Source organism: Monomorium pharaonis, chromosome 2 (genome assembly GCF_013373865.1).
Source record: "Monomorium pharaonis isolate MP-MQ-018 chromosome 2, ASM1337386v2, whole genome shotgun sequence".
Taxonomy (NCBI): Eukaryota; Metazoa; Arthropoda; class Insecta; order Hymenoptera; family Formicidae; genus Monomorium; species Monomorium pharaonis.
The window spans coordinates 20706951-20730963 of NC_050468.1; the positions used below are offsets into that span (position 1 = coordinate 20706951).

The window sequence follows — 24013 nt, forward strand, 5'->3', positions numbered from 1 at the left end:
TGACACATTTTATTATTAAAAATATCTTTATTTATATCACGCTTTTTTTACATTTTCTGTCGTAATTTTATAATAAATGTCTACGTTTTGGACTGGGTATATTATATTTATCAAAGATTCAAATTTTTTTTTTATATATGGAATCTAGACAAATTTTGACATTTTGACTAACAAAGTAATTTTATAGTTTTTTTTTTTACAAAAGACATTTTGTATATGTATATATTTTTTCTCAAATTTTTGATTATTTTAAAATATATGTTAAAATATATGTTGTTCACATATGTATAACATAAATGTTTATAATATACCATTAACAACGCTTTATATTGCATGAAGCATTTTATGTAAATTTAGATTTTATTATTTAATACACTTTGAATAGCACATAGTCACTGCAATTTTAAGTAATATTAAAAGTATTTTGCTTGGAAGGGAACAGTAGTTAACGTTTTTTTATTTAAATTCACCAGTGTTATATTAAAATTTCATTTTCATATCCCTATGTGTATTGCAAACGAAAAATCCTAGGTCTTTCTCACATTTAATACGAGCAGCTTTATAAATTCAACAGAGAGTAGCAAATTGCATAAAAATATTTCTGTGCCAAATCTTATTACTAACGTCTGCGCTTAGTCTTCTTTGTTGGGAAGAATCGTGTTCTTTAAATGTATATTTTTTGAGTAATACGGAGTGGCGTCATGGCCCGTGGTGGTTCTAGGCTCGCCCATGAACAGAGAAAAGTTGGCCAACCACAAGAGAGCGATGCATGGAAATCTGGACAACGTGCAAGAGACATCTTTGAATCATCGTGTAAGCAAACACAATTCTCCCACACCCACCACAACCACACCTACATTCAAAGTGCTTGAATGTGACAGATAGGTATGCAGAGCATCTGAATATAAAAACGGAACGTCCACGTTTTGACATGTGGTAAAATTTCTTAGTATTTTTTTCTTCTATGTCTAAAATCTGTCATCGTACTTTTCATGTTATTTTTTTGCACAAATAGTCTAAGGTCAGTATCTATAGTCGATTCTTATTTCATCTTGAGACTTAAGATTGTATTAAATATAAGAATTAACTATGAATACCGACCTAAGTGTAAGATTTAATTGAAATATTGAAATATTATTTTTAATAATGTTGATTTATTATTATTTTTAGCATGTGTAAATATGCATCCAAGAAGTGCAATTTTTTTTAATATTATAAATTTTTTATTTTTTATTTAAACATAACAAATTTGTGAAGAACAAAATGATGTTACATTCTTTCTCAATTTATATAATATTTGCGAAACTATACTTTTTTTATCTATTTTAAAATTACAAAAATCTCAAGCACATTTAGATTCCTTCCCAACACTTATGTAGAAACTCTAATAATTAAAAAGTACATTGTTAGCATGCATTTGTATATTTATATAATTTTTAATTTATATTAACATATATTTGTACAGTATAAAATAATGAAAGCTTATATAATAAACAGCTACAAAAATTTATTACATAATATAATTGCACTTTTTGCACGCGTGAATGCAGTTTTTCAATAATCTTGAAAATCATGTTTTTTGCTATACAAGTTTAGATTTTGAGAGAAATAATTTTATATTTGTTTTCTTCTTATTTTGTACTCATAGTTCACTTTTGTATAAAAATGCAATTGTCTAATTTTTAAGACTCAAGTTTAAAGAAAATCTTAATTTTGTAAAAAATACTGCATTAACGCATTTCTATGCTTAACAAATAATGTCCATAATTCTTATGACAATAAATAACATGTATAAATTCAGTTTAACTGCAATGCACTACATTAGATAGTTTTTATTAGAAAAATTTCCTAATTATGGTCATGGTTAAAATTTGTATTTGAGATGTTTTTAATCATTTTAATAAGTATGGGATGTAAGAACTTTTTAGAAACGTGCTATTTTTATAATTTTATTTTATAATGTATAAATGTTATTTTTATGTATTATATATTTGTATATTATTATGTATTATATAGAGGGTATAAACTTAACTATCTTTAACATCTTCAAAAATTACAAGGAAAAATTTAATAAAAATTATGATATACAAAAACAGCATGATTATGTAGTTATACTCTTTGTGTCATGTGGTAATTTTAATATTGTAAATATTGTATTCTAAAATATTTTTGTCATAAATATTTAAGTTTTTACTTTTGGTGATATATTAAAGATAGTTATATTTCTCCTTATTATTGATAATAATTTTGTGCGTCACATGTTTGTGCTTATTACTATTTGGTTAATGCAATGTATTTTAACGCATAAAAGAAACATCGCATATTATACATATTTATATATATTTCTTGTAATTATATGTTGCATAGCATTCAATTACATATGCATTGCAACATATAAGATTTTTGAGATCATGACCAATATCGAATAGTTTTATCGAATTTTGTAAATTAAATTCATTGAAAATGTGTATAACAGGGATATGGAAACAAAAATATTACCACTGGTGAAAAAGAAAATATGTAGAATAAGACCTAATCACTTTATGTGGTGTTCACTGCAATCTTACTATTTTCTGACAAACTATTTTTAGATCACACAAACTTTTTTAGATTATTTAAATTTTCTTAATATATCTATATTTTTTAAGAACTAATTAATTATTTGAGTTAATTTTAATACAAGTTTTTAATTTTTTACCGTGGAAGATGTCCATGATTACTTTTAAAAAATATTTAAAGATATAGTATTTTTTATGTGAATGCGAGCACATTTGTTGCATGAAATATTATATTTGATATTGATTTGTGTTATATTGAATTGCTTCTTGTATATAGCTTGTATATAGCTTGCAATAGAAAATATGTTATATATAAAAAAGTTACACGTACACAAAAATAGACAGGTGTCGATCAAATGTAATTACACAACAGCACAATCTTAATCATACGATTTTAATGTAGTCACACAGTGCGATGGGAGATTAGGCTGTATGTGATAGAGATTTAAAATGTTTAAAATGTGTTCTTTTCTTTTAGGCGTGATGTCGCGCCGAGGGCGTAGAAGGGCCGGCGACCTCACTAGCGGAAGTGAAGTTAGGCGTCACGAACGCGACAAGCCGGATTCTCCTCTACTCCAAAACGACAACCACCAACGCACGTCCACTTCCTACGCCAGTGTGAACTCCATCGATGTGACTGATCACCATATATTTTAACGAAGAATTAAATATTGCCGATTTAATCGGATGCAGTTTTGTACTTAGAAGGACTGAAATGAATCTAGGGAGGGACTAAGTTTCAATAGAGTCTTTTAACTTGAGCCATTATGAGTCAGGAAAGCTTCATTCTTTCACGAGTTCTTTTCACCTACGAAGTAGAAAATTTAATGCAAATTATTTCTATCAAATTCTTCGAGGCTGGTGAATATGTCCATCTACGTTCATATCTGGCATTTATAATTTTAGCGATAAATAAATTGTATAGAGTTCTAGGTCTTCGTAATTTTTAGCATATTTATTTCGGGCAAGGCTTTTTTAATTCAGATTTTCACAGACTGTATGTATTCGAAATTGAAATGTTTCGCAATCGCGAACGCTTAAATGTATGCGCGAATGATTTTTTTAGGTAGAATAATTTATCTAGAACAAAAAATTTTTGTTTTCTTATTACTTATTAAGCAAATTTATCTTGAGAATGGTGTAATAGACATGACGGGATATAAAATGCATTTTTTTGTTATTATAATGCATTTTTTAATTGACACGAATCCTTTTTTCTGATATTGATATCCAATTATTGATTGTGACATCAAAATATTGACTGTTGAAAAATTAATATCAAAATGATATTAAATTCTTTAATGTATAAATCCTCAAAGAAGTTAATATCATTATATAAAGTAATACAATGGTTTATTTTAGCAGTAATATATAAAACAAACATTTCAAGATTTCATTTGGAACTAATATCAGTCGTTAATTAAATATTTATGATAATTATAAATAAATTGTTATTCCGTCCATAACCGAAATAAAATATTAAATAAAAATTAAAATATATAAAATAAAGATGTAAAAAATAAGTTGAAATTAATATTCTGAAATAAGCATGATATCTATATCAGGATTTAAGTTTTCAAGTCTCGAAACAATCCATAAATTTCATGGTGAAATTATATTCATTCAAGTCATTTATTTTGAATCTTATCAAATCATTTGATTATCTTGTTACAAAATTCTGAACTTGTTTCGGATTTTTTTATAGGTTTATCTTTAACTTCAGAATGTAAACATTTTAATCCTGAATATTTGATAATAAGAAATTATAACAGAATTTATCACATAATCATTAGTATGTTTATGTGTATGATAGTATATGTTTTCAATATGAATAATATGAGTGTTATAGTTTTCACCATGTCAGTTAAGGATTAAATTTCCGTCGTGAAACATATAATTATCAGTATTGTTCATTAGATTTGAATATGTTTTGTCTACTTCTTAAGTAAATATCGTCTGGCTTTGCCAAGTTCCGAATTTATGATGACATGTTAAGATATTAAGTTAAGGCCACAGTTAAAGTAATAGCTTGTTCCCTTGTTGCTAGCTTGCTATGGATCAATGGGAAACATTACGTTTAAGGATTTTCAAATATTTTTCATATTTTTATTATAGTTTTTGAGACTATTCTTTGAGAACAATCCTTATTCAAATATTCGACTTCTTTATTCCAGATAATTAAATTGATCCTCAAACAATATGAATATCTGAAAAACGCGTAACGTTTTTAAAGATATATTTTTAAATATAATATTGTTTTACGTGTTTTGTTTTGGTTAGCTAAAATTTTGTATTTATATATAATTACTCAGGAAATGATTACTTCTCTGTTGTTTTTTAAAGCACTCGTTCTAAGACTACTTCTAAGGATGCAAAAAAAAACTAAATAAGCTTGTTTAGAATAAACAGATTTGAGAAAACAGGTTAAAAATTTATACACATGAAAATTGTATCATATTTTGGTATAATAAAAAATGTAGTTTTCTTTTTCACGAAAAAAGAAAAAGAAAATTTTTAAGAGAAGTAAGAAGCTATAAATGTATGGGTACATCTGTTTGTGGATGACTGGAAATAAAATCAAGTTTGTTGTAGAAATTACAAAGTGGTAAATTACTTTGATACAAGTATCATTGCCTTTCTAATCAAACACATAAATAATCACCTGGTATTACAAAGATTACTAAAATGCGTGAACTATCTCCTACACGAACAAATTAGATAAATTACATGGGACATGTTAATACAAATGTGGCTTAGAATCTCGCATAACATGTGGTTCATATATTACTTTTAAAATATCTAAGTTTATTATTGCTATTTGTAATAAGAGATAAAGCATTGTGGGCAAAAGGCTATCACTATTTTTCAATCACTATTTTTAACAATTTGATTATTTATATATACTATAGTTATACATTTATATAGATATTGATTTTATGATCCTTAGTAAGCAAAAACGTCAAAGGGACGAAATGCGAATCTGTTTATGAATTCTAGCAATCGACCAATTCAAACTGTGCTTCTATTATACTTGAACAATTATAACTAATTAAGAGGATCATAAAATATGTATTTAAGTACTTTTTTTTCATAATAAGTCTTGCAATCACACATTAAACAAATACATTCTATTGTTTCAACAAAAAATTGATTACTGATTGATTACATGCATAAATTTAATATAATTTAGCCAAATGCTTAGGAATATGTAAGATTTTTGTTGAATGAAAGAGAATGGGATAGTTTACATACAATTGCTAGATGTTTCCAATGCGCGGGGTAGATTTGTCAATTTTATTTTTTAGTACGCTTTATCGGTGTAAGTTCTCCATAAAGTGCTTTCGTTCAATATATACAATAAATTTTGCAAATATCTTTTGTTTATATACAATAAATATGATAAAAACTAACAAATAAATTATTAACATCGATGTGTTTTTCAACATGCTTGATGCTTTTTTTGAAAGAACTTCTCGTCACGGGTTTGAACGTTTTATAGGGTTTTATAGAGTGAAACTTTTATACTACTCTCGTCAGGCAGTGTATACAATTATGAAAGAAAAGAATTTGTTAGATATAAAGTTGTTAATATTTTTCAAGTTGTTATTGCGATATATATACTTGAACCTGCAGATGAATGTAAAACACGGAAAAAAGAGATAACTGCGTAAAATGTTATAAATCGTATATACATATATAAAACTATGTCGTAAAATGTGCAAGTTTGCTGTATCGTCTGGCAGACATATAGCGTGTGTTCGATATGTGTATGAAGCGATACTTTTCATTAAGTTTAATGTATATCATACTGGTCCTTTCGAGGAATACTACTTGTAAATGATCTTCGATTTATACTGCACCATGTGTATGACAAAATGCATATCAATAGAAGCTTCGATATAAATATGAAGTATTGTGAGGAAATGAGAAAGTATATAAACGTCAAATTAAATTGATGTGACGGGATAAAGAGGAAAAACAGAAACTCAGAGAAGTATTTCAAATAGCATACAAAGCGTACTGTGTTGTCACATAAATACAAATAAATTTTCTCCTGTTTGTACTATATAATTGTGTTACATTATTTTGTCTAATTATATTTCCAAGAATCTCTGTACTTTTTACTATTGCACATACATATACATTATATGCATGTATTATTTTACACACGTACGTAAATTATTTTGAAAAATAATCATTAAACAACACATTATCACAGTTTTCTCAAGAAGTAAAATTACATTTCAGAAAGAAATTATTTACACATAACATTTTTTTTTAATTATTCTGAATTTTTATCATTACTATATATTGTTATGGATGGTGAAAGACATAATAATTTAGAAAAATAGCGTCATTAATACAATATTATGAAGAAACGAATTTTCTATTAGAATTTCCAAAGTATAATACATAAAATTTTTTTATTGTACAATAAAATATTTATAATAATTTTTACAAGAATTAATACAGATATTAAATACATTTTGTGTGTGCTTATGCACTTTGTACATACAAAGATATAAAGATTTATATCTTCTCGAAATAATGAATATTTCAGTTACGATTCTTGTCCTATTGGTCCAAAGAGGTAAATTGCTGGACAATTGTCGTCGGGATTACCGAGAAATTGCGCGTATAATTCCTGATAACGTGATAAAGTCAATCCACCGCGTCTTCTGTCGTCATCCTGTTAAGGAAATGACTTAAAAGCAATCATTTTATAATATGCATTCTTCAGAAATATGCAATTATATAAACTTATTAAAAATGTTCCTTATACAGAAATCACCAGTCCCAAAACATGGTCAACGCTCGTAAAAAGATAAAAGGAATCAAGATAAACATATTGCCTTGAGTTAACTCTTGAGTTAGGTCTTGGATTAGGTCCACCAATAATCGAGGTATTAATTTTTCAAATTATGCGAATGAGAGCGCGTCGAGAGAAGAACTCGATCCGCTCGAGCCATAACACGGAAGAAAAAAAATCTATCGTGAATGTATGATAAGCTTTCATTAATTTACTGCTCACAATTACGATAAAAATTAATTAATATTATTTGCAGATTTCATACGTTAATATCTCGATTATTGGTGGACCTAACCCAAGACGATATTGTTCTTCTCTCCAAGACGACTTTTATGTTCATCTCGATCCCTTCTACCTTTTTACGAGCGTTGACCACATGTTTTGGGACACCCTGTATATAATCATATATAAATATAATTCATATACAAAGTATGACTATATTTTTTCTTTCTCTTGTATAATTTCTACGGGTGTCCGTATTATATGTATAGAAAAAAATAATAATTGGAAAATAATTTTAAAAATAATTTTTGCATTATTTTTTACAAAAAGTAAAATTACGATTGAATTATATAATTATCTAAATAATCAACATTTAGAATTTTTTTAGAATAAAACTTATCACCAGGAGAATAAAAGTTATACATTACCTAGTGAGAAATAGTACATCGAATCGACATCGATTCGACGTCAAATTGATGTCGAATTCATTATCGTTTCTCACTGGGTAGTTTTAATTCTTTAAAGCATCGGAAATTGATGAGTTCATAGAGAGAAGGAAGAAGTAACACAATGTGATTTTTGTGCAACATGAGATAATTATTCGAATTATTTCACTTACGTTTAAAAGACTTTGATAAGCTTTATCGAGGACATCTACATTATCCACAGCAATTCTTGAAGCACAATCATATCGAAATTCTTCGGCACCAATTACACCGTCCTCTAGAATGGACATTACAAAAATTTTAAAAATCCATTATTTCAGAAAATATTTTTTATTATTAATTTTGATTATTGATTTAATTTTGTAGAAAAAAATTATGATTTATTTATTATTTTACACGATGTATTTCTTGTTTGTAAATATTATGCATTATAGTCATTGTACCATTCATGTCAAGTATCTTGAAATGGCTATCTATGAACATCTTCATAGCTTGAGGAAAGTCATTATAAGAACGACCAACACAACTATTTTGTACAGCCTTTTTAAATTCTTCTATCGTTACAACGCCATCCTGGAACAGGAATAATATTAAAAGATTAATATAATATTTTTCATTATACCACCAATGAATCAGAATTGGAAAGGTATTTCTATATATTATTGATTTAAATAATTTTAAATTTATTTAATATTCAAAAACTATGCTTAATTTTAATAAAACATAATATAATTAATTATATCTTATTATCTTAATTATATCTACAAATTGTTTTTTTTTAGTATTAAATTTAAAATTACTTTTAGATCAGTAATATAAGCGCGCGCACACAGCACACACACATACAAACAATAATAAATTAATAGCATCAAGTCCAATATCCATTTAATTGTATATAATATAGACTTATGAAGATTGTATATCCGTATTAAGAAACTTTTTTTATATGTTATCTCTTAAATTAATCTTAAGTTATCTTTAAATATTAATATACATTTTTAAAAAGGATAAAACGCGTATTTTCATCAAGAAAGCGCACGTCAAAATATTAGGTACGATATTTTTGCAACATTATTGAAATAAAATTATATGAATTTTAATAAATCAACTTGACAATTGTCTTAGAATATATAAGAAAATTTCCAACAAAGACTGCGAATAATCTCGAGTTACAGTTTAGTGAGTTACTGAAGAATTCGAAGAATTTGAAACCGGTACAAGATTCAAATTGTGCCAGAAAAGATAGCCGGTCCATTTTGTTATGTAGAAACACTGTCTTGTGACATACCTTATCAAAATCTGCCAGATCGGCTATTTCCTCCCACAAAGAGAGCATGATGTGAAGATTTTCTTGGTACCGGCTGTAATTGAATTCGCCCTTGCCTTCGATCAGCGTCATTCTTAATGCCATGCACTCGAAATCGTGCTTATCCAAATATCCATTTTTGTCAATATCTGCAGTTATACAGGATGTTCTTCTCACTAAGCGCACTTATTTTAAACTGTTGGATTTTTATAGTAAGTATCCCACTTTTATCATATACCGTTAAATATCGGCTGATCAATTTGGAATCCACTTAATTAAGTTGCTAAATTAAGTTAATTATCAATTTCTATTCCACATTTTTAAATAACGTACATGATGCCTTATTTTGTTAACAAATTTCCGATTTGCAATGAAACAGTGTTAGATGTTTTACAATAAATAAAATCATAAAAAATCAAGTAAGAGATTTATCAAGTAAAGAAGAGAAAAAATATATAAAGCCCTCTTTGTCATTTGATAATAATAATTTACACAAAAAACAATTTTTTAATTTTTTTTTAGAATTTTATTTTGAATTTAGATTATTTTGTGTATAAAATTATTTAGATAAGTTATTAAAAAATGTAAATTTTACAAAACACATTTTATATTTTTATTGCAATACAATATCTCATAGAATGCTTGTTTTTCACGACTTATAAAATAATAAAAAAAATCGCGATAGATAATTCTATCTTCCTATGTATAGTATACAAGTGTGCACTTCTTTATCATTCTGTGTAAAAAATTATAAAGCAATCAAATTCTATAAAAAAAATTATATTTTTCTATTTTAAAAATCTCAAACCTTTAAGAAAGATATTTTCTTCTTAATTATATTTTATCTGAAAAATGACAAAGAAATAATTTACAGTTTTTACTGTTACTTAATGTTTTTTTTACTGTTATTTACTTATTACAGTAATTTACTATTTTACAGTTTCTTCTTCAGCATTTTAATTTCGCTTATTTTATACTTATCGTGAGATAGCCCTTGTGTGCATATTATACTATCACCAATTACTATGCCACAAAATTTACATATATGGTATATATAAAGAAAGACACATGAAGCAATGCAAGAGCAATGATGCATTTGCACTATACAATGCACATTTAACAGAGGAGAAATTTTCATTAATTAATACAATGAAAAGATATTGAAAATGCAAAAAACCGTATATATAAATTTTGTAATCCTTTTTTATAAAACACAACTTTAAACGGAAGAAATTTATTTGCTTTACATTCTTGTACATTTTGTACATTTACAATTTTTGAATATCATAATTTTGTGTCTTTTAATTCATACAATCACATATCATCTTTCTAATTATTCTCCTCTATCCTGAATTCATCGCGATCCCTTGCAATATCCTTTGTATTTACTAACCATACAGAAATTTCACTATGAAATTAACGCGATTATCCCAGCTGTATGCCATTGCAATAATTTTTCTCTCTTGCTTTTTTTCGCGAGAAGAGTTCTTGGACACGAGAGTTTTGCGAAGACGAAAACGTCCCTCCGAATCGCACGTCGAGCTTTTTCGCCAGCTGAAACGCACACGACAAAAGTTCCACGCGGAAAGCACGCGTCCGGCGCGAAGAAAGTGACTCTAGAGGATGGTGGTTTCACACTGAACTCGGCCGGAGTCTCGCCGGGTCTATATTTAAGCTACCCCTTCTAAGCGAAGGGTACAAAGGCCGTTGTACGGCAAAAAACGCTAACTTTGATGGTGGTAGCGGTGGTGGTGATAAAGGTGACAATGATAGCAATTGTAACAATGGCAGTGACATTTGTATCATACGTATCCACATTCGTCGAACTTGTCCTCGTGGAACCTCAAGTTTATTTATCTCACAGTTGCTTTACACTCCGTTTCTTATAACTCTCGTCTTATAGCTCTTGTCTATTTAAACATAACTTAAATACTACTAACTCAATTTGTCTGAGATCGCCTAACAATCTTCTTATTACGATGTATACAACTTCTTCGTAGAATTCTCTCCTAAAATTTGTTCGATAATCTGAGATAATCTGTTTATTTAAAAAACAGCTTTTCAGTCACCTGTAGACTTTTGTAGAGAAAGGATATGATTGTCACTGACAATAAGAAAAATTTTAAAATTTGCAACATGCAATTACTATATTTATTTAAACCTATGTAACTATGTATTTTGTTCGCATACATCGGTTTATTTGATTATTGTGTTCATCATATAAAAATATTTTAAATAATTATGTTAATGTTTGGTTCATATATATGTTAAGTTTAATACGCGCGCGCGCGTATGTATGTATATGTATATATATATGGATATATATGGTGTGTGTGTGTTTTTTAAACAATTTTTTAAAAATACAATATTTTAAAAAATTTAAATAAGTTACTTTATTTAAGAAGCTTTAGTGCATATAAGACACTTTTTAGTATTTCCACGTTTGTGCTCTTTTAATTGTCGTTGCGCTCAAAACTTTTCTGATATTGATTTTACAATCCAGTCTATTAAATGCAATTAATATTACTTACTGCTAGTATTATTTTTTAAAACTATATACACACACACACATATATATATATATATATTTATATATTTCGTTTTAAATGCGTAAAGAAAAAGGAGACCTAATTATTTAATTTAGACAATCTTTTAGATCGGTGACCATGTGCCTGCTCGTAATATCTACGCTTGCGCACTTTGTTTCTTTTCTCTTTACTTTCGTCAACAGCACAATAATATATGGCAAAATATTATTTTATGGAGAAAAATTTTAAATAATTGTTATCGCGCGATAAACGCGTGGAAATATAGTTTTCATAAAATTTAAAAGAATTTAATGATAATTTATTCCTAAACATTTTTGATTATCCTAGAAATGTGTGTTCTCCAAACATACAATAGGGAAAAGTATCAATTATCTCCCATTGTGTTTACTTCATTTGCTTCGTACTAAGTTACAGAACGAACGGCTCTATTTCCGCCTTTCTGGTTCCCGTTGACCGTCTCGCAAACCTAAATTCTAAATAAGCCAGCCTACGGACCGAATTTAACTGAAGCCCCGCTGAAATCGGACTCGACCGAGAACTTTTTTGTTGTGTCGCACGCGACATGTGACATGCTCTAAGAAAATGCGTATGTTTTCTCAATGCTTGGCGATTATTCCTGAAATGAGACGAGTGAGCTCTAAGAGACAGGATGGTGTTTGATAAAACTGTTTAAAAAAAAAACAAAAGAAATAAACACACACAAACAAAAATAAAATTAAATGTAAAATAAAAAAAGAATAATAAAAACAAATATTTATTGCTTAGGAAGAAACAAAAATTTGAATAAATAGTATGCATTATTCAAATAATGATGCATCGTAGGTAAATAATTTGTCGATTAGAGTGTAAACAATAGAAAGATGAAATTTGTAGCTTTATATCTTGACATTCTGCCATGTTTTTGGGAAAACTTCCCACTCTGTGTTCCGTCAGCCAGTTCGTCTCTATCGGTGCTCTCTTTGCGGCATTATTCTAATTTGAACGGAGGTCAACGAAGCAACGACTGCCTCTCGCCGCCACCTCGATTTATCTTCTTGCTCCGCGTAAATGTATTTTCGTACATGGTCTGTCCTCGGTGGACACGGTGAATCGTCACGAGACACGTGTGATCACACTCTTTGTTGCCGATAGCGCGTAAATAAGCTTGCGTGTCAAAATTGGAAGTATTTGTGCATTTCAACAGTAGCTTCAAGCAAGGTTGGACATTTACGAATAAAATATAAATAATCTACATACTTACGTGTGTACAATGTTAACTATAATTTATGTGTCATTTATGTAAACATTAATCTATGGATCATGAAAGATTCAGATTTGTTAAAATTAAATAGTAAAAATTATAGTGTTTTTTTTTTTATTTTTAATATTATATATTTTTTGTATTTTATATTGGTTCTAAAGTTAGATATGTTAACACTTTTATAATATAATTACTTTTTTATATTATGTTATCCAAAATGTACTAATTTGTATTACTTGTATTGTCTGTAACATGTTACATAAAATATATTTGTGTAAATATAAACAAAATGTAAATTATTCATGTACATGTAATCTTAAAATTTACAACACAATCTTGGCTTCGAGCGTCTTCACTATTCAATAAAAAGTATATTTTATAATCATGTTTTAGTATATTGTGGGTTTCATTTTTAATAATGTAATTATTACCAAAATTACAACAGATATTATACATATAATAAGAAACAGATAAATATACCAGCAAAATCGGATTTTAAATTACAAATTGATATTAATGTGTTTCTGTTTGAATTCTACCATTCTTAATATAATCTTTAATTCTAACATATTTATTTAAATACATAGTTATACAATTTAGATTTACCAGACACCACAGTCGCACGCTTCGCGCGCGCTACTTAACTTTTTATTGTTTTTTTTTAAATAAATTACAGCGATAATTGTATAGATAATAATCATCTATACAAATTTGACAGCTGTCAAAATTCCATTGCAATGACAGATACACTCTTACAACACGAACTAAGCGCAGCGAGAGAAAAGAGGCGGCAATCACTTCGAGATTTGCGACTATCAATATAACATACACTTTTTAGAAAAGGACAAAAAAGATTACAAAGAAGGTTTTAACTTTGTTTTGAGATTTCTTAAAGAATCTTTAAATTTCAACATTTTTTAGATTTTGTATATACGCTCCAATCACGGTTTGCTAATTCAGGAATGATTGATGGCATCGTCATAATGGCTAAGAAAGTGAAGTAATTCTTGGCAAGATAACAATTTTATCTAGAATGTAAACGTGCTGTCTTATTTTTCATTCTCGTCTCACTTCATTACTCGTATAAATGATATAGTATGGCATAGGAAAAGGAATGATAAATATATTTTCTCCGTAATTTTCAACTTATACAGTAAAAAAATACTCACAGATTACGTAAATTAAAGCAAATTTTTCACTCAAGCAAATCTTCATAAAAGCTTAATGTTCTTTTTAATTCTTTTGTTATTTGAAATTAAATTTTCATATCTCTTTTGTATTAAATTTATAAATATATAACGTTATATTATCTAGTAAAATAACACTTTTGAGAATATCTTTATTATCTTTAAAATTTTAAGTATTAAAATAATTATATAGCGTTAAATAGATATAACTTATTTTTACATAAAAAATTTTGAATGGTTTTCTCAAGAACAATGTATTCTTATTACAATTTTGGAGGGGAAAATTAAATTGAAAGGAAAAAATACCAGATAAAAAATAAAAATATCTTCAAAAACAAAACAAAGGCTAAAAATAAAACTTTGAAAACATAAATGTAAACTCAGATATGTATGCTATTCCGAATAAGATACTTTAAAATTAACATACATGGCAAATAAGAACAAGGTGCCAAATGAAATGTCATCATAAACTTTTCACAATTATGAGCTTACGGTTATTTGGCAAATAGCCCATCCGATAATACATAATTACAATTGCCTAAACTCGCTTCCAACTATGTAAACGCAAGAGTTATAAATGTGCCTTTCATCTCGAGAATACATAATTAATGCGAATACATCATCGCTTTTCAAAGATGTCTCAGTGCTGCATGATTTAACTCTTTGTCTCGAAACTTCATGCAAAACATTTCCCTTTTGTAAGCACAAGAATTATTATCCTCTATCCAGGGATCAAATCAATAGAATATTGATTTACATCATTGTTCTTGATCATCTCAATATTCTTGCGGGAGTTAAATGTTCAAAAATGTTTAATATTTCATGGATAAAGAATTTTAAATTATTAATTGACACACATTATTTTATGCAATATAAATTTTTAAAACTAATAATAAAATAATTATTTTATTACATATATTATAATATTTAATATTTTATATATTACAATATTAATATTATGATATTGTGTTAAGGAAAGTCAAATTTTGTGTCAAAGAAAAGTTGCCAATATTGAATAAAAATTATATATTTCTGATTTTTGATTGGACTTAAACCTGGATTTCCGGGTACAGCTCACTATATCACGATCGTCACATTAAAAGTGTCATTATTTTGAGAAGAAGCACGCTCCAATCATTATAATGTGTATGTCTTTGTAATATTAACTTTGAAATGATCGAATGGCTAAAATAATCACGGCTAAAGAACGGAGTAAGAATTGATTTCATATATTTTCCTATTTGACTTGTATTTAATAATTAAAAATATTTTTATTATGTCGAAATTAATAATCCGCTAACTGACCGATTTATAATATCTTTCACCAGTTTCCTGTAACAGTCTTTTTAAATCTTGTAATTATTTTCACTTGATAAGGACCTATAAAATTCTAGATCGAAATGTCGTGTGCAATTATATCCTATAAAAAAATTTAATAAGTTTGTCGACTAATAAATATTAAAAGTAAGAAAATATTTATCAAATATTTAACACATAAAAATAAAAATTTTATCGACACATTAAAAAATTAAAATTTCTAGCAAAAAGAATTATTACCTTCCGTTCTACTTATATACACGTCTCTTTACTTATACTTAGAACAACGTTTACACAAGAAAAGAAAAGGAAGTCAATGGATATGATTAACATACCGTTACACCGGTTCTTAATCCAATTCTCGTACCAGATTTTATAGATAATTGACTGTTACTTCTATCTTGAAGAATCCGTTAAACTTGATCTCAGGTACTTGTTACTTTAACTTAATTGGTACTGAAATTCTTCCAATTATTTATAAACTGAGCTTAAAGGATTGCTCAATAAATTATCATGAGACACGGTAGTGTCTTGCGCCAAGTGAAACCATAGCGCGAAACAAACCGTGTACATTTGCGCGACTTGCGAGCACCTGAAATTATCAGATTTCAATAACGATCGAATCGATTGAATTCTAACTAGGCTCAATTGAAAGTTTGAGTTTGATTTGTATAATTAAACTTTTGTCATTTATTTTTGCTATGTGTCCTACGAGTGAAGATATTGCAATACAAAGTCAGAAATCTGAAATTTTCGTTTAAGAAACGTATACTAGCTCACGCTAGTTGGCGCTTGTCTAATCTGTTTTATGGTGATAATACGGTGGTAATATGGTGATAATACTGTGTGTTTGATGACGTTTCAAAATAGTGCTTATCATGAATTGTATCGTTAATGATCTGGTTAAGGGAATGCTAAAGCTGTTGTGTTTTATCGATTATTTTGCTTAATTAATTAAAGTACAGACATATGTTACCGTCTGTACTTTAATTGTGGAAAAGGATTTTTAATTCTGTAAATACAATTAAAAGATTAGTGAATTGAAAATAAGCAAAATAATCGATAAAACATGGTAATGTTTCGATGAAGACAAAAACACAAGATTTTGTATCATCACTAAAAAGTAATTTAATAATACATTATGTATAAACGTTTCAAGTATTTTGTATGTATTATGTATTATGTATATATCTTTAATAATCAGTTAGTTTATTGTTTATGATTTTATTGTACTTAATATTAATAATTTTAATATTGGTTTGTATTAATATAATACAGGTGAAGGTGTGATTTTACCGACAAACACGACTCGCGTGTACTTCGCATTTAAATAATGATGTTAACAATTTTCTTTAAAGATTAATAATATTATTTAAGTTGTTATTTTATAAATATTTATACTAGCAATAAGCGTTTTTATCTGGCAACAGGTACTTTGAATGTTATTGCTAGTACTGTTTATTACAAATTTTTTGAAGCATTGGTTAGCTGCAGAATTGAAAACCTTTACGGAAAAAACACTCAATTTTTTATTTTACACTCAAATTTAAATTTACTCGCAAAATTGAGTATATACTTATTGAGTGTATATTAAAAATTGAGAGTTAATTCTCAAACTGTCAATGTTTATACTCAATTTTGAGAGTACATACTTAATCTTTCAGCATTACGAGATATTAATTTTACAAGATTTTAAGTAAATATTAGTAATTAAAGATAAAAATCTTATAAATCAAGCTTAAAAAGTATAAATGGATAAGAAAATTATATTCTTCATTAATTTCAAGTAGAGTTAATTTTCACAATTTTTAACTCTAAAGTTTATTATTACAAATTATAAAGGTATACGATATTTATTGGAAATGGATGTTAAATGATGACACAATATCTATATCGATCGACTTCAAATTGACCGAAGTATTATCAAATGTTGCGGTGTTCGAAGTTGCTGTATTGCGATCGTTAGAGACAAGTGAAAATAGACAGTCTGGAAGAGATCCGCATGATATTAAACGCGATGAAGCAGGTACTCGTCATATAAGGCATGCTTTCGTAGACAGCCGTCAGTTTGAAAGTGCGAGCTGTCGCGCGTGGAACCGGTACAAATCCGCGCGCAAGATATCGACATGCGGTCGAGACTTTGTTTTGTGCTGATCACGTTGCTCGCTGTTTCCGGTGAGTTTCGCAATTTTAGAAGTGTCCTCGTGAGTGCAAGTCCTCTTTCAAATCGCGCGCCAACCTATTTATTAAACGTCAATCAAAGTTTCGAAAGCGTTGAATTTAGAAGTAATGTAATATAGAGATGTCCCATTTTTAACGCGTCATTTTATATAACCGTAACTGTACTTATACTCCTTTTTAAATAAATATTAATAACATTTTTAAAAAGAAATAATTTTCATTTTACATTGCACAATTTTTAAACCAAACACATATATACTATTATAGACATTTTTTTAATATTTGAATAAATCTTAACAAGGTAAACTCACATATTTTTATAAAATGTTAATATATTAAACATCGTTTTAGAACTCATTCCAATGGTAGTTGCCTTAGGAACAGTATTTTTTTATATCCATTCTTGCTTGAATAATCAAATGTTATTAAATTTTGTGATCCGGTAACTCTAAAATAATTTAAATTTATTAAATATAAATTAATAATTTGAACTTATCAAATAGATAAAAACTCAAATTTTTTACATTAATTAGTGCATAATGAAAGCTCTATTATTGTTGATGCATGTAATTCTAGTCACAAAAAAAGTGAGAAAGCAAGGTAAAAACAAATTTACTTTAAAATACTGAAACTTTTACTGAAATAAAATAGGAAATTTTAAAAAGTGTATTTAAATTTAGAATTTCTGTGAAAGAAAAGAAGAAAATAACTAATTTCCTTTTTGCATTTAATGAGATCAGAAAATAATATATTTTTGTACTTATAAAAAATAAGAAAAACAGTGGAAATAACGGTAAGTTTGAACACAAAATAATTTTTGACAGCAGTATTTTTATGTAATTAAAAACTATTTTTTAAAACAAGAATAATATTATGTACAATCGACAAATATAGATAAAGTCAAAACATTTTATTGCTTCCGAAAAAATAAGAATTTTTCATATATGTAAAATTCTAATTAAATTCTTTCATTTGAGTAAGCTGTCATGTGTTAAAAATTTTTTTATCTTTCCTATTTATTGAAAAATAAATGTTATATAAAATTATATCGAAGTAAATTAGATCCAAAATTTCGTCATAAACAATGATGCGTGTCAAAAGTTTCATTTCTGTTTTTGCATTCGAGTGAAAACGATGGCTCTAATCGCATGAGATTTCTCTTCGAACAAGTGTACATCGCACGCTACAGATATCTGTTTCTGAAGCCAGACGGAACGTGAAAGTACCGCGTGCCTAAAGATAATCTCGTAACCGTGGGACATTGAAATCGTTTCGATCTTTGATAATATTCTTCTTTAAAGAAAAGTCTTCATTCACTTCAATAAAAGAGTAAATCTCTTTTTTAATAAACTATATAGATAGAATGACTGTTCTTTTAGTTTATAGAAAATTTTCTGCTTTTGATCCAAAAATTAAAAATGAATTTCTTTTTTAAATATTTTTATTCCTAATTTAAATTTTTATTTTAAAATAAATAATGTACAAAAATCAATTATTACTTAAATAACTTAAAACAAATAAGAGAAAGAAAGAGAGAAAAGGAATATTAAGCTTTAAATATTGAAAAAAACCGCCGAAAAATATAAAAGAGTACGTAACAGAATTGTCAGTTAGTAGAATTGCAAATAATTAAAATGGTAAGCTGTTATTACAAAAAAAATTATTATTGAAAATAGACTAATTTTATGACACGCAATTGATACTTCTTCAGTTGTATCATCAATTGTACGTGCGTGTGCATACGTTGCTGGCAAAGTACTTTGAGTGAAAGTTTTAACGCGCAGTTTATGATAATGTTTTGTGTTCCTATTTATAAACTCGTAAAAAAGTATTGATTTTTGAATATCTAAAAACGAAGAAAATGTAGGTCACACGACTCATACCTCTACGACGTGATATTTTCAGCTAACATTGCGGCGGAGAAAGGAAAATCCGGAGAAGTTCCTTGTATAGACGACAACAAGTTCTATCGTAATCCTAAGGCACCATCACATAGTATCTGGTCACCTGCAGAATGCGCTAAATATTTCCTCTGCTTAGGTAACTATAAACAAGCACAAAAAATCTATTTAAATTATCAATTAATTACAAATTTAATTAAAATTACTAATAATATGTCTACACTGATCTAAAAGCAAAAATAAAATACAAATATCTCGCATGATTAAATATAGATATATTTTATTAAACACATAATATATACAGTAAAATATATTAAGAATTTCATAATTTAATTTATGTATTTATATTTAACAAGCATAACATTTAATTCATATATTAATATTTAATAGTTAAATATTTTATTTTTTTCTTTTATTTACATAAATTTTAATTTAATAAAGATTCTTATAGAATCTTTGCGATTATAGTGCAATTATAGTGTAATAATCATAAAAGAAAGAATTGTCTTGCACATAAAAACATTATACACACATACGCACGCATTATTTTTTATTACGCTTATTTTTTAAATATTTTTTAGTTTGTTTATTAAAAATTATAAATGTCTTAGAATTCATAGTTATTCTTAATATTTATTATTTCTGTTATTATATTACACTAATATTTTTGTAATACTAATTTTCTATAAAAAATATATTAAGAGTTTATTATAATTTAAAATTACATCTGCTCTATCATTAAACCATATTACAGATGATGAAGTGTTCGAATTCAAATGCTCGGAAGGACTTCTTTTCGACGTCTCTAGGCAGATTTGTGATTTTAAAACAAACGTCGATAATTGCGACGTAACTTCAGGTAAATTTTAGATAATCCTCTCTGAAACATACGAATAAAAGACTAACAAGGCCCTCTGACTATAAACAAACGCCCGCAAACTTTATGCCGATTTCTACTCTTAAGAAAGCGATCAAGTGTTATACACGCAATACTTTCACCCGGAAAATCATATGGTGATGACAAGTTAGTCATTTCTTTGTTTGTGAACATTAAATCTTTCATTGGAAATTCTAATTTGGAACATACCGATCATTAATATCCTTAATAAAATGCCGGTGTGACAGAATTATCAAACATTAAGCTTAGAAATAAAAAAAATATTAAAACATTATCGATATATCATATATAATTCTATATTTATATAAACATACGTTAGTAAGTTAAGTATTTCCCGATATTTATTTTATGTGCACATTAAATATGTAAAAGTTTTCAATTCTATAAAGCCAATTCAGAGAAAGTCGAACCGATAATGTCACATCAGCATCTCTGTAAAGTGTTTATAATGTATTAGGTACATATTACAAATAATATTATTAAAGATGTAAAGTTTTAAATATTTTAACTTTATTTTAGGTAAAATATACGTAGTACACATACATAATTTTTTTTTTTTTCATTTTTGAATATAAAATTGAATCTTTCGTGAATATATACATACAATCTTCGTAGTATAAAGCAGTTTAGTTACGTATATGTACCGAATGGTGATGTGAAGTTTTCAAAGCTTCTCGTAGATGCCCAACCGGCGAAGCCGCTGCTTAAGGATGGCGAATGTGACGAGGAAAGCCTGGCCTGCGGAGATGGTACGTGTCTTCCGGCTCTATATTTTTGTGATGGAAGCGTCGATTGTCCCGATAGCTCTGACGAAGGATGGTGTGGTAAGAAATACAAAGAATGCACATACATTCGTTAAAAAATATGTAAAAAATGACACTTATTTTTCCATTAACAATGTAAAAATAAAATAATATACATTTTATAATATATTTCAGTCATTAATAAAAACATCAATCTGTTATAGACATGAGACACGATATAAATGCTGCGTCAGTTTGTGACGCGCAGAAATGCCAGTTACCAAATTGTTGGTGCTCTAAGGATGGAACTCAAATTCCAGGAAATTTTACTGCACTCGCGATTCCACAAATGATAGCGATCACTTTTGATGATGCTGTAAATGCTGAAAATTTTGAACTTTACTCAAGTAAGTTAATAAGAAATTAATGTTACCGATCAAAAAATTAACTATGATTTATTATTTTCTGTGTTCTTGTTTCCTATATTTTTTTATTAATAAGAATTTCTTTAGCATAAAAGAAGTTTATTATAGAAAATAATTATTTAATTTACAGAAATTTTTACGAATGACAGAAAAAATCCCAATGGCTGTACTATAAAAGGTACTTTCTATATTAGTCATCAGTTTACAAATTACAGAGACGTGCAATATTTGTGGAACACCGGTCACGAAATAGCTGCACATTCCGTTACGTAAGTATTCTATATTTTGAATGTAAAGAGAAAAAGAAGCTATAATAAGGAAAGTTATTTAGAATCGCTTGATTCGATAAACGTAAAATAAATCGAAAATTATTTCATAGACATCGTGGACCCGAAGAATGGTGGTCGAAGAATGCGACAATCGAAGACTGGTTTGACGAGATGGTCGGAATAGCAAACATCATCAAAAAATATGCAGCGGTTCGCATTGGAGATATCAGAGGTAAAAATGTCATTTTCAATATCAAGATCAAATAAAAAAGAAAAGCTCTTAATAAAAATTTTTCATACATAATTTTTCAGAATTTTTATGTAAATTTCAATATTTTTCTGAATTTTATATAATTTTATAATTTTACAATATATTTCAGATTTGATTGATGCAAATTAAATTTTTTTGAAAAATGTTGAGAGAAAGTCTACATCTTTCCTAGAATACTCCATACATATAAATTCTGAAATATTCTAAGATTTCTCATTTTATAATTTCTGATAAAATCATATAAAATCTGAAAAGGTTTAAAATATTTTTTAGAAATCAGGATATGAGAATCTCAGAAATCTTAGAATATTTCAAAATTTACATAAAGAATAATTTTTTACATATAAAAAGAAAAGGTACAGATATTCTCTGTATTTCTGTAAAACGTTTATACAAAATGTTTTAAATCTTATAAAAATTTTGAGAAAAATTTCATGTACAAATATAAATTATATAATCTGATTTATTATAAATATATGTATATGTTCTTTCAATGGTTATGTTCAAGAAAACGTCGAGTATTTATAAAACAATATATGTTTGCCACAGGAGTAAGAGCACCTTTTCTACAAGTCGGATGGAATCGCCAGTTTCTAATGATGTCTGAATTTGGCTTCGTTTACGATTCCTCTATTGTCGCACCTTTTTCCGATCCACCTTTTTGGCCTTACACACTCGACTACAGGCCGCCGCATCCATGCATACGTGCAGGGCAACTCTGCCCTACCCGTTCTTATCCGAATATCTGGGAACTACCTCTAAATCAACTTTTGGCAAATGTACGTAAATTAAATGCCAAGTAGAAATTGATTAGTATCGTAAAAAAACTTTTTCTATTGTTAATTGCGAAATGTTGTAATACAAAAATAAACTTATTGAATTTTTAGGATTACACATGCAGTACTGTGGACTCATGTCCCCCCGACTTATCTGGCGAAGAAGTTTATAAGATGCTCATGCTAAACTTTAAGAGGCATTATCTTACTAATCGCGCGCCTCTCGGTCTACACTTTCATGCATCATGGTTTCAAAATCCAATGTATTTTTATGCATTTAATGTAAGTAGAATTTCAAACATTATTATTATTATTATTATTATTATTATTATTATTAAAATCGATGTCGTTTATTGTTAACTAACACAAACATATGTTTATGTTCCACTGAAAAAATATCAGTATGCAATTTAATAAGCTCAAAATCATATAAGAAATGTCAGCATAAAGATCGAATAAGACTTGTCTTTAATTGTTTTTTACATGTCAATTTATATTTTCTTATTAGTATTTATATTATTTCTGTTTAATCATAAAAAGTTAAATATTTATTTTTATATGTAATTAGAAATTCATTGACGATCTACTTCGGTTGGATGATGTGTTTTTCGTCACAAATCATCAAATTGTGGAGTGGATGCGCAGACCAACACCTTTGAACGAAATTGAAAAGTTTGCACCATGGCAATGTGCGAAACGACATTTTGAACCGTACGAGATGGCATGTGACTTGCCAAATAGTTGCAAATTGCCCAGTAAAGTTCTTAAATCATACAGGTATTTACATACATGTTTTGAATGTCCAAAACAATATCCATGGTTGAGAAACGAATTCGGGACTGAGTGAAAATGGTAGAAGCGACTTATTAGGACTTGTTAACCTATGTTGCTTGTATATTATCAAGAGTTCACAT

The 24013-nt window shown here is 27.7% G+C and overlaps 3 protein-coding genes across 9 annotated transcripts in view; 2 read left to right on the top strand and 1 right to left on the bottom strand.

Annotated features, from left to right (window-relative positions):
- The window catches only part of LOC105835405 (NPC intracellular cholesterol transporter 1), a 23109-nt gene extending 16989 nt beyond the window's left edge, over positions 1 to 6120 (top strand). For 2 of the 5 annotated variants that reach the window (XM_012678667.3, XM_012678664.3), the window contains one exon: positions 3037 to 6120. In XM_012678667.3, the coding sequence (XP_012534121.1) occupies positions 3037 to 3215 (179 nt within the window). In that variant the 3' untranslated portion in view covers positions 3216 to 6120. Of the gene's footprint in view, positions 1 to 721; positions 896 to 3036 lie in introns of those variants that run through there. The other 3 variants (XM_012678665.3, XM_012678666.3, XM_028194608.2) reach the window with 3 other exon arrangements.
- LOC105835408 (sarcoplasmic calcium-binding protein 1) lies at positions 5273 to 19831 on the bottom strand. Of its 3 annotated transcripts, none has more exons than XM_028194609.2 (5): positions 19700 to 19831; positions 9325 to 9491; positions 8480 to 8609; positions 8210 to 8313; positions 5273 to 7248 (listed from the first exon to the last, which is right to left on the bottom strand). In XM_028194609.2, the coding sequence occupies exons 2-5, from the start codon at positions 9445 to 9447 to the stop codon at positions 7120 to 7122; spliced, it is 486 nt and encodes a 161-aa protein (XP_028050410.1). In that variant the 5' UTR covers positions 9448 to 9491; positions 19700 to 19831; the 3' UTR covers positions 5273 to 7119. The 3 variants fall into 3 exon arrangements, with proteins under 3 accessions (XP_028050410.1, XP_012534124.1, XP_012534125.1); XM_012678670.3 differs by lacking the exon at positions 19700 to 19831 and adding an exon at positions 10736 to 11609; XM_012678671.3 differs by lacking the exon at positions 19700 to 19831 and adding an exon at positions 10736 to 11609 and having other exon boundaries at positions 9325 to 9538.
- LOC105835410 (chitin deacetylase 1) lies at positions 16844 to 23971 on the top strand. The gene is made up of 10 exons (XM_012678673.3): positions 16844 to 17810; positions 19722 to 19856; positions 20472 to 20576; positions 21296 to 21439; positions 21583 to 21765; positions 21914 to 22052; positions 22163 to 22284; positions 22873 to 23102; positions 23211 to 23381; positions 23668 to 23971. The coding sequence occupies exons 1-10, from the start codon at positions 17762 to 17764 to the stop codon at positions 23944 to 23946; spliced, it is 1557 nt and encodes a 518-aa protein (XP_012534127.1). The 5' UTR covers positions 16844 to 17761; the 3' UTR covers positions 23947 to 23971.
- Positions 23972 to 24013: the final 42 nt, after the last annotated feature.